The 12,012-nt window shown below is 39.7% G+C and overlaps 1 protein-coding gene across 1 annotated transcript in view; it reads right to left on the minus strand.

Moving 5' to 3' along the window:
• Window positions 1-6,263, minus strand: part of LOC119780260 (vicilin-like seed storage protein At2g18540) — a 53,762-nt gene extending 47,499 nt beyond the window's left edge. Inside the window, exons 1-2 of the mRNA XM_038280235.1 lie at window positions 6,184-6,263; window positions 6,000-6,026 (exon numbers count right to left, since the gene is read on the minus strand). Coding sequence (XP_038136163.1) covers window positions 6,000-6,026; window positions 6,184-6,206 — 50 coding nt within the window. The 5' untranslated portion in view covers window positions 6,207-6,263. The remainder of the gene's footprint in view (window positions 1-5,999; window positions 6,027-6,183) is intronic.
• Window positions 6,264-12,012: the final 5,749 nt, after the last annotated feature.

Consider the following 12,012-nt stretch of genomic DNA (forward strand, 5'->3'; position numbering starts at 1 on the left):
GCTAAGAACAGGAAACTGAGGCTATAATTTGCACAAGCTCATCGAAATTGGACAATAGAAGATTGGAAAAACATTGCCTGGTCTGATGAGTCTCGATTTCTGCTGCGACATTCGGATGGTAGGGTCAGAATTTGGCGTCTACAACATGAAAGCATGGATCCATCCTGCCTTGTATCAACGGTTCAGGCTGGTGGTGGTGGTGTCATGGTGTGGGGAATATTTTCTTGGCACTCTTTGGGCCCCTTGGTACCAATTGAGCATCGTTGCAACGCCACAGTATTGTTGCTGACCATGTCCATCCCTTTATGACCACAATGTACCCAACTTCTGATGGCTACTTTCAGCAGGATAATGCGCCATGTCATAAAGCTGGAATCATCTTAGCCTGGTTTCTTGAACATGACAATGAGTTCACTGTACTCAAATGGCCTCCACAGTCACCAGATCTCAATCCAATAGAGCATCTTTGGGATGTGGTGGAACGGGAGATTCGCATCATGGATGTGCAGCCGACAAATCTGCGGCAACTGTGTGATGCCATCATGTCAATATGGACCAAACTCCCTGAGGAATGCTTCCAGCACCTTGTTGAATCTATGCCACCAAGAATTGAGGCAGTTCTGAAGGCAAAAGGGGGTCCAACCCGTTACTAGCATGGGGTACCTAATAAAGTGGCCGGTGAGTGTATTATCCAGTTCAACCATGCACCTAGTAAGTGTCCTACGGATTCTACAAGGATCTCTTTCATAATTTCTGATCTTACAGACTGAGCTCTGGACTGGGCAGAGGTGACATTTTTTTCTTCCCCCCAACTATAAATGTACCTTTGAGGAGTTTTTTCTAGAGTTTAAACAAACATTTAACAGGGATCAGGATAAGACGCTGAGCTCACGTGATCTACTGAAACTAAAACAGGGACTGTCTCAGGTGTTGCTATTGATTTCCACATCCTAGCTGCAGCCTCTGGCTGGAACAGCACAGCCCTCAAGTGTGTCTATACTAACGCTCTCAATGACTCCATAAAGGATGAATTAGCCACACTCTGAAACTCTAAAGGAAATTATCAAACTATCAATCAGCTTGGACAACCGGATTCGAACCCGAGCCAAGGAAGGAGGTAACAGAGTTACTCCTTCCACCCCACACTCGGCTGGTAATCACCCATCTTTTACTGAGCCCTCTACTACTACTCCTTCCCCTGACCCCATGCAGATTGGCAGCATGAGACTAAGTCCTGAGCAGGAGCAGCAGCGTATGCGAGCCAAGCTCTGTTTGTATTGTGGTGAGGATGGGCATTTTATTTCAGTTTGTCCCCTTCTGCTAAAAGCCAAGGTCCCCCAGTAAAGACGAGGTTACTGGCGGACCAGAAAATCACTCACACCTCTCCTCGTCTGCTTTTGCCTGCTTCTATCAAAGCTAACAAGAATTCTCTCTCTCTATCAGCACTCATCGGTTGACAACAGAATTTAATGGACTCTTCCGTTGTTTATGTAAATAAAATTGTAATTTCAAACTTTGAACCTGTGAAGTGAAACAGTCAAATAATAGTGAGATCAGAATTCTGGGAGTCTTCTGGGAGTGTTAAGAAGGCATCGGACATTAAACATTTGCAAGACCAAATGTTGACACACTAAATATAAAAAATAGAGGAAAATGACAGTTAAAGTGGAATTCAAAGCAAAACAAAAAAAAAATATTATCAGAGGAGGATGGGTTCATTATATATGTGGTCTAGATACTAAGAAATAGCTGAAATCTGTTATTATTTAGGTTTCACAAATCAGAGAAAGGTGGCACAAATCCTAGACCTGGTTTTAATTATTCTACCAATAGTTCGGAATAATCTAGTGCAGGCTTTATGTGTCTAGGTGTTGTAGATTTAGAGCCAGGCTACTTCTAGTGTGTATTACTGCAGTGTTTTGGTGGAAAAACTAAAACCAGGTCTGGGATTTGTGAAACTTCAAAATAAACTTCTCCAGGTTTGATGTGTCTAGGTATTGTACTTTTTTAATTAGAGTAGATTAAATATGCTTAATGTAAGGAAAAACTAAGTGGTTTCCTGAATCGGAAGCCAAGTGCAGTGTCATAGCAGCAAGTATTCCCCCCCGGACAGGTCTTAATTGTGTCAAAAGCACCTTCTGAATCTTTTGCTACAATTAAATACCCACATCCAGTCTTGGAAAATGAATAAATGACAACAAACAAATATTTTTATTGTTTCTGTTCAAAAGCATTTTTGTTCTTTGTTTCCCGAAATTCAAATAATTTTTCAAACTCAATTTTTTTCCTTTTTGACAATGAAAAAGAGAAAAACAAAAATCAAATGGCTATATATTTTTGTTCCCATTTCTGAAACGAAAATCCAATGACCAAATCTTGCCTTTGGAGGACTTAGCCGCTTAATTTATACTCAGCATTTGCCTGTAAACTCCAAAGAACAACAGGAAATAGGCAAATTTAAAAAAACAGTTGTCCGTTTTTTCATTAAGTATTCCTTTTTTTGTTTATTAACGCTGTGGAGAGAAAAGGAAAATCAGCTCTGTTTTTATTTGGTCTTAATCTGGAAATGAAAAAAAGGGAAAACCGCAGTGATTTCCTTATTTCGTTTTGGTTTTGAAGGAAAAAAACAAATTGTCTGAGCAACACAAAGCCCCCATGAGGTGAGATCTTTGCATGGAGCCCCAGTCTGAGCGAGATTGACAGTCATGTTTAGCTTCTTCCATTTTCTAAAGATTGCTCCAACAGTGGACCTTTTTCTACCAGGCTGCTTGGCATTTTCCCCGTAGCCCTTTCCAGCCTTGCGGAGGTGGACAGTTTAGTCTCTAGTGTATTTAGACAGCTCTTTGGTCTTGGCCATGTTAGCAGTTGCTTACTGACTGTATGGGGTGAATAGATGTGTCGGGTCAATGCTACTTCGTCATGTCTTCAAATGTTGGACTTACCATGCTTCATTAAGGTTCATCACAAACTGTAGAGCCATGACACATCACTGTGACCTGTCCTCTCGGGTAGGACGACCTTCCCTCTCTACCAGAAGGCAGTGTCATTGCTACACGTTTATTTACAAGGCCCTTCTTGGATTACTGCCCTCTTACATTTGTACCTTACTTCCCCAGTAAAGCACGGCTTCTTCTGCCCTGAGATCCACCATCAGCTGTTGCTCATTGTTCCTTTTGCCCGAACCCAACTAGGGAGGAAAGCCTTTAGCTACGCAGCTCCTTCTGGGGGGAATATTTTACAGAGAAACTGGAAGATGACAGAGTTTTTATCTTTAAATGCTTTTAAGTTGAAAGTTAAATAATTTGAAGCAGCCTCAATAATCTGTAATTGTATTACTTATTTTTTTTATTTTTATGTACCAGTCATTTATTTTGTATCTATGTTTAATGTGTCTTATGTAACTTTGCTGCCTCTTGGCCACCACTCCCACCATGGGATTTTTTTCCTGGTTAAATAAAGGTTAAATAAATAATTAAAATAAATGTCTTTATGCAGCTAATGACCTCAAACAGGTGCATCTAATTAAGGATAATAAATGGAGTGAAGGTGGACATTTTGAAGGCAGACTAACAGGTCCTTAAGGGTCAGAATTCTTGCTGATAGACAGGAGTTGAAATGCATATTTGCAGCTATATTATACAAAAATAGTTAAAAGAAGTAATATATTGTGATTTCTGTACTTTCAGACCCCTCCATGATTTCTAAGAACTATCAAAATAGCAGGGTGTTTTTCAGGAACAAATTTATATTTTATGACACATCATATCTTTTTTATTTCAAATACGCCGGTTGCCTTTCTGTCATTATTTTAAAGTTAACAGTCTTTAATTGTTGAGAAACTGTGCATTGAGACAGGTGACCTTTGAATGAGAGTCCCAATCATGATTATAATCAGGTAGTATACCAATAAAACATGCTCTCATGTGAAAGCATTAGTTGGTTGGTTTCTCGACAAACCTGTCTAAGCTGAAAGACTCAATCAATTAAATGTTGGCCTCCTCGTGGCCCAGTGATGGACACTATTCCCTGTAAAATCTAAACAGGTTTAACCAGTGTGCGAAATACCTGTCAATATTTGGGGGGGTCCCCATCTCCATATTGTTGCGCAATACCGATCTAAATTGTCTCAATATGCAGTAGGCCTATAACATTTCAAAGTCAAAGTCAGCTTTAATGTCAATTCTTCAGATTCACCAGACATACAAGGACTGGAGAGGACGTTTCTCATTCACCAACAGTGAAACCGATGAAGTGCACAGGCACAACAGATAAGATCAGTTCCTAATACTAAAATTTAAACATTCAATTTCACAATAAAATATCAAATGTACAATAATATAAAATATGCAATACTTATGCTAGTGCAAAAAGGCAGATGGTAATGGAAGCAGAAAAATTATTATTACCAATTATGTAAGATATAGCATTTGTAACAGTAACAGTGCAAAAGAACAGTAAATAAATACAGTATTAATAGTAGTGCAGGAGACAGTTTGTACGGACTGATTTTTTTCTTTTTTTGAGGGGGGCTCAGCTTCCTGACAGCTTGGTGGATGAAGCTTTCTGTGAATCTGGTGGAGTGGGCAAGAGCCTGAATAGACAGTCAGTCTCTGAAAACACCCACATGCACAAAGACTGTCTGTCTGTCTGTTTGTCTCTCTCTTTCATGGACACACATGTCCTGCTTTAATCCAGTTTCTGACAAATGGAAATGGGTCGAATTTGTCCAGAGGAAGTCCGTTGAGGTCCACAAACAGGAGTGAAGACCTGCTGTCTTCACGTAATCTATTCCGCGTTGCCCGTGTTATTAACCGCGGAAAAGCACATGGCTAGTTTGCATACGCGAACAGGATTGGCTGGCTCCACTTCGCAAAAAACAGAGCATATTTGTGAATAAAGGTTTTGAATTTTAATACTGGACATGTTGAGCTTAAAACATTTTAGTGACCATAAGCGACAAAAAAATAATTTATGTCCTGCCCTCACTCTTAGCTTAGCAGGTAGATATCCATCATTTCCAATAACCACACCGTAAGCCTTTTCTTTGCATTTATTGGCTTGTATGGATGGATGAATGAATGGTCAAACTGCAACAAAGAAATAATGTGCATAAGTCTTTGTGTAAACAGGCACAATTCCAAATAAACAGGCACAATTCTCCTAAATAATAAACTCAACATATTCCCTGAATATGCACAGAAACACATAATGACACAAACAACATGTTAACATTAGCTGCTAGCTAGCGGCATTGCTAACGGCTAGTTAGCGCGTATGCTAGCGTCTTTTTAAACTTCTCTTCTCGGTGACCTTTCTTGCAATAAACCTCCAACACAACATGAAACATAGTACTATATGTACATAAACGAAATATACCCTTCACATCAAATTACATGCTGTACTGGCAAAAAACGCAGCACAGTTAGAACAGATTCAGCTATGCAGTGTTTACTCGTTAAACAGGAAGACACCAACTGCTCAACTTCCGGTGCTTTCAATATAAGACTATATCAAATATTATACATAAGAAAGCTTATAGTATATAACTTAGAAACAATACGCAAATATGAGCAATGGCTTCCTAAGGAGCCAGAACATTTTATTTAAATTTTAGTTGACACAATTTAAGACCCCCCTTAAATTTTGCTTTTTAGGCTTTCAGGGGGTCTCATGGGTTAATCGGGGGGGTCGAGTCCCCCCGGACCCCCCGTATTTCGCACCCTGGGTTTAACCATATGCTGAAAACTGAAACACAGTTTCAGTATCAATATTAATGTGTGATCTTTCATCCATTTGAACCACCAAGGTTGCTGTTGTTAAGCAGACAAGTCTGTAGGCATGACATCTGCCACTGAATTATTTTCTGTTTCATTCTAAAATGGAGATTTACCTCACGTATTTGAAAAAGCCCATCACAGGCCTGAGACATTTTCCAGCAAATATGTGTCATCATGATCATCGTCTGTTAATTTACAACAAAAAAATTAAATGCAACTTACCCCAGAACACTTCTTAACCAGTTAAAGCTGCAATTATGGTTGGAATTGATTAGGTAATTTATAGTTTGATTCCATATTATTTTTAAGTCCCACAGTTTTTAATAGACAGATGTAATTTTACGAAGATCTTATTCAAATTTTGTACACATTTAAAAGAAAATCAAGTTGAAGATGATTCTCTTACCAGGCACGTATGCAGTTCCCCATGATATCTCTCTTCTGTACTGTTTGGCTGGGTTTGTGGGTAGAGCCTACATATAGAAACAACAAACAGACAATGATGAAGGTTTTCTATCTCTCTTACTTTTTACTCGTCAGCAGGACTTGCTTGACTTGTTTCAGGAATGTGTGAAAGATTAATCATAGCGGCAGGCTTTGGCAGTTAATATGTGTTTGTGGCCTCATACTAAAGAATGAAACACATCAAGCTTCAAAGTAGCTGATGGAATCAGCAGCAATATTTAATAACTTGTATTTCCAAATACGTTTTGGAAATTATTATTCTAACCAATTTATAAGGATACAACAGAATGTAATATAAAGAAGGAATGAAACCTATGTTTTTTATTTGCTGAATGCTTTTAATCAAGTAACTTCTGTTTTGTTTTTGTCTGAACAATGAGTGAATGGCAATTTAAGGATTCCCACTTTTGAAAAGAACTCATGGTGTCACACTTTCTTCATTTTGCTTTAGACTTACAAACAGATTTAAAGTTTGGTTTCTAGTAAAATTGTTCCTCAATGATACATATGCATCATTACTGTCCTTTAAATGTCTTTGTTGTCTTTGTCTTTTTTAGAGAAATGGGTGTTTGTAAAGAAGCATAGCAAACCACCGAAGATCTATTCTATGGAAAGCAGTCAGAATGCTTGCACCCTTGTTTATAGATGTTGGAGATCGGCCTGTTTTCCAGTGTAGTCCTGTTTCTCTGACCGGGACTGAGTGGATGTGTTCTCTTCATCCTCTGACATGGGAGCTGGCTCGGAGCTTGTCTGCCTGGCTGTGTGTTTCCTGGAAGGGGCCGCCTTTTACAGCTGCTTTTTGTATCTCTGCTTCTGTCTCCTTGAACCCCAGTGGGCCTCAGCAGATGGCCGCTCACACTGAGCCTGGTTCTGCTGGAGGTTTCTTCCTGTTAAAAGAGAGTTTTTCCTCTCCACTGTCGCTACAAGCATGCTTAGTGTGAGGGATTGTATTTGAGTCAATGACTCAATGCAATCAACTGGTTTTCCTTAGATAGAAAACTTTGTATCAGTTTAACTGGATGATCTGGTTGAACTGTAAAGTGCCTTGAGATGACATGTGTTGTGAATTTGGCGCTATAGAAATAAACTGAATTGAATTGAAATTGAATTGAATGCAGGCAATCCTGATTAGAAGCCCATCTGATAAGAAACCCAATCATATCCTCATATTTTTCTGACAGGTTCTTTAGTTCCAGCAGTAAAACAAGCTTGATACCACAAAATAAACGTTATTTTTAGGAGAGAAAGCGATTAATCCTTGTTCCTGCTCACCATGACTAACATAAATATGTTTTACTTTATGACAGGTATTAGATCTTTATTGTTTCAGTTTAAAGCCTCCAGTTTCACGGCAGATAAATGCTTAATAAATGCTGAGAATCTCTGCAGCAGAAAACATTGTTAGGATTCCAGTTTGTGTGGGTTGTTTTTTGTGTTTTCCTCTCTCCACCACCAGGCGGTGCCCTGTTCTCGTTGGGTCTCCCTGCACACCTGCGGTTCGTTGGGTCATTACCAGAGGCTGTCACCACCTGTCAACACCAGAGTGTTTGCCAGTATTGGGTACTCTAGCCAAACTGAGATTATCAGAGTCTTAGCATTGTTTCTCTGAGTCTGAACTTGTTTTTTGTCTTTGTTCTTCGGCAGGAAGACTTCCTGTGTTACTGGATAAGCCTGGACCTTCTACCCCTGGAAGGATCTACTGAGTCTCACTGAGCAAGGGGAAAACCTCCACATGATCCGTTCAAGTCCACTCTTGGAAAACCAAGTGACAGTCCGCTACTTTACTCCTCTATGTCTGCTTGTCCACTCTCCAACGAGTTCCCTCTTTTCTGGATTAACCCCCCACAAACTGGATTCAAGGATAAACCAAGACCCCCCCAAAAGTGAGTGCCCCTCCAGCAATATTGAAGCCTCAGTCTATTTTCCAACTGTCCCTGAACTGATCACCGTGATCAGTTCAGGGCAAGGGGAAAACTGTTGAAGTTTTATTAGTTATTATGCACATTCATATATAAGAACATGAAGAATCTAAAAATATTAAAATGTTCTCAGCAACAGTGCTAAAGAAAACAAAGTGCACATGATGAGACTGAGTTGTTAAGATGGCTTTTAGCAGAAGGAACAAAAGATCTCTTAAAGCGCTCTATGAGGGCGTGAAGGTGTAATGATGGATCTCTGTGATTAAACCCACATGCAGAACACCACTAACCTGACAACAGCCAGATGCATGTCTCGCTCCGCCCAGCTCCACTCACATACATCTGGGAACCCGCTCATTGAAAGTGATTTCCCCAACCGAATTTATGGTCTGTCCAATCAGGACGCAGGGTGGGTGTGTCCTGGAGTGGAGAAGCGACCGTGAGATTCCAACAACAATGGCGGCTCGCATTGAGGAAGCAAGCGTTAGCATTGATGCTGCTATTTCTTCTGTGTTGTCCAATCTATCTGATATTGTTTCATTAAAATAACATCAGAGAACGGCTTTGAAGGCTTTTGTTGGTGGAAACGATGTTTTCGCCCTTCTCCCGACCGGATTTGGCAAGAGCTTGATCTACCAAATGGCTCCTCCTCTCACAGCGTCACGGGTTAGCTTCGGTGTGAGTGGTTGAAATAGCACGTCAATAAAGATGACAGACAAGTGGCTTATCCAATCATATGCAAGGAGTTTTGATAAGGCCCAGCCTTCAGTAAAGGCAATTCCTATGGCGGGTTCCCAGATGTATGTGAGTGGAGCTAGGCGGAGCGAGACATGCATCTGGCTGTTGTCAGGTTAGAACACCACAGGAAACAGAGTAAAAGTTTAACAGTTTATTTGAGAAGCACACACAGAGTAAATGATTGAACTGGTTCTGGTACTGGTCCGGGGCTGGTTTCACAGAGTAATCTGCAGAGAGGGATTGTTTGGTTAGCCAGGTAGCAGCGATGTCTTGGCAGAGTTTTGATTCTGATTTGTACCTGATGAGGTTCAGACTGATCGGTGGAGAGAGGGAACCGGTTGGGTCCAGAGACTCAGCAGAGAGCTCAGCAGCGGCAGAGCTTAGCTTCAGGCTAGCGAGGTTCAGACCTTGAGTTGTTCTCCTAGTTCTCTCCTGAGAACTAGCTGGGAGATTCAGACTGAGGATCTTCAGGTTTGGCTTGTCTGGGCAGGCAGGCAGGTTTCCAAACATGAGCTCCTTTAGAGCTACAGAGTTCAGTCGGGTTTTCCTATGAGCAGAGAAGACAGAGGCTGGTTAGGATCAGGTTGCTCTCTAGAGCAGACAGAGATTCGTAATACAAGCTGAGGCTCAGGTTCCGCTAACCAAAACTGGTCAACACTCCGGCGCTGAAGACAGGTCTGGCCGCTGCTTAAGTAGATGGTCTCCTAATCAGGTGAATCAGCCTCAGGTGTGCTGGTGGCTTCATCTCAGGAGACCCAGGGCGCTCTCTGCTGGAGAAAGGTGGCAGATCTCCAGATCCCAACAGAAGGGGGAGGAACCTGTTGGTGCCATTACTCTCCTGAACATACAGGGTGTCACATGGTGCCTGGTGTGATGTAGAAAGCATCTCTCATCCTTCTCTCCAACTTTTCATTAATCAGTTTTTAGTGTTTGTTCCTAATTAAAGATTTCTATGTTTAATTTCCATGAACTGGAGGATTGCTTTTCTTACCTCCATGTAGACATCTTAGCTTTATTTATTTTCCTATTTTTAGGCATGTTGACTCTTGACAGTAGAAGTTTCTGAATTCAGTAAACAGAAGTTTTCTGGCTGCAGCTGGTTGGCTGTGATTTCCTGCTGCCACTCAGAGCAACTAGAGAGAAGCATCCCGCTGCAGCCTGCGGGAAGGCGGGGCTTGACATCAAGCCCCGCCCACATCAAGGACAGCCATATTGGAAATTCTTCTTCTTCTTCTTCTTTTCATTAATGGCGGATTGCAAGTAACTTTTAGGTGCATACCGCCACCTACTGTACACAAGTGTGTAGCAACATTTTCTCTACATTTATTAAATTCTATTTATTAATCTTGTGTTTTTAAGAAAAGTAAATAAAGCTTTCCTTACTCTATAAATATCCATTATGTTTCCTTCATTTCCTAATATTCCTTTAAGACTCACTTCTTTTCCTGTCCTTCCAACAATTCTTTTCAGATACTCTCTTTCAGATTCATATGTTCTACAGTTCATTAATACATGTTCTACATATTCTTTCTCTCCACATCCTTCACATTTATCATTACTTTTCTTCCCTATTAAATGTAAAGCGTCATTTAAATAGGTGTGTCCTACTCTTAATCTAGTCATAATTATTTCTTCCCTTCTGTTTCTCTCATCAATATTTCTAATTAGTACTGACTTTTGCACTTTATATAATTTTCTCCCTTTCTTATCTTCTTTCCACCTTTTTTGTCATTCTTTTATTTCTTTCATTTTAATACATGATTTCCCTTTCCCGAAAGGAATTATCATCTTCATTGTCATTTCTAAAACCCTTTTTGCTAATTTATCAGCTTTTTCATTTCCTTTAACCCCTTCGTGAGCTGGAACCCAGCAGAACCAGACATTAATACCACCTCTATATAATCTAAATAAACTATGCATAATTTCTAATACTAACTCTTTCCTATTATTTCCTTCTCCCTGGATACTTTCTAACACTGCTTTAGAGTCTGTACATATCACCACCCTGTCTGGTCGAACCTCCTCTACCCACTGTAAGCTTAATATAACTGCCATCCCATATTGGAAATGCTGACCGCTCTTGCCTATAGGCGCTGGCGAGAGAAATGGCCAAAAAAATGTGTTATGTCACATGGTATGTCTGTCACGTGGTATGTCCTTTTTATTTTTAAATCTTTATTAAATTTTCAGATGTTAAAATAACATTAGTAACAAACAGTCTAAAATAAACAACAATAAGGAATTATTATGAAGATGTATTTATCTATCCTCAAACCAATGTCATAAAATGTCATAAAATGTAAATTAAATTAGTAGTTTAGAGACAAATGTACATTACATTGAGGACACATTTATCAATCCAATAATTATCATACACGCACACTTATCCCTATAATGGTGTCGTTAGGGCTGGTGAAGTGGATTCTGGACAGATTCCCAGTCCATCGCAGATTAAGAAAAAATCTATCCATCAAATTTCTGACCCGCTTAATCCCTCATGGGGTCGCGGGGGTTGCTCGTGCCTATCTCCAGCGTTGATTAAGAAAAGCAATATAACCAAATACTTGCTGGTGCGGAAGTTCAAATAACAATATAATATCAGTAGACCCCAACAGGATTTATCCTCTAAAAGACTACCTAAAAAAGTTTAAGCCTGATATTCCTGTGAACTGCACTTTTTGTGATCTTCTCCCAGAAACTGTAACACATTTGTTTTGGTTGTGTCCATACTCTAAGACGTTTTGGTTACACTTTTGCAACTATGTGAATTCAAATGTTATGAAAAATTATCAGCTTCATTGGAAAAACATTTGATTTGGCTTTCAACTGCAAAGTAAAATGTTTCCCAAACCTTTCCTTATCAATCTTTTAATTTTGTTGGCCCAATTTCACTTGCATAAATTTAAATTTCAAAAAAAAAAAAAAACGGACTTTAAAGCTTATTTAATAGAAGTCAAACAATATTTTCATACAATTCATCTTTCTTCTCATCAGAAAGCTCAAAAAACCATAACAATCTGTTCCCAACTAGAAATTCTAGACAACTTAATGTTGTAAAAGATATATTTATTTGTATAATACATACACATATATATATGACACTCCCCAGCGCA

This window comes from Cyprinodon tularosa, unplaced genomic scaffold, assembly GCF_016077235.1.
Source record: "Cyprinodon tularosa strain WSP-4 unplaced genomic scaffold, ASM1607723v1 ctg1025, whole genome shotgun sequence".
NCBI lineage: Eukaryota > Metazoa > Chordata > Actinopteri > Cyprinodontiformes > Cyprinodontidae > Cyprinodon > Cyprinodon tularosa.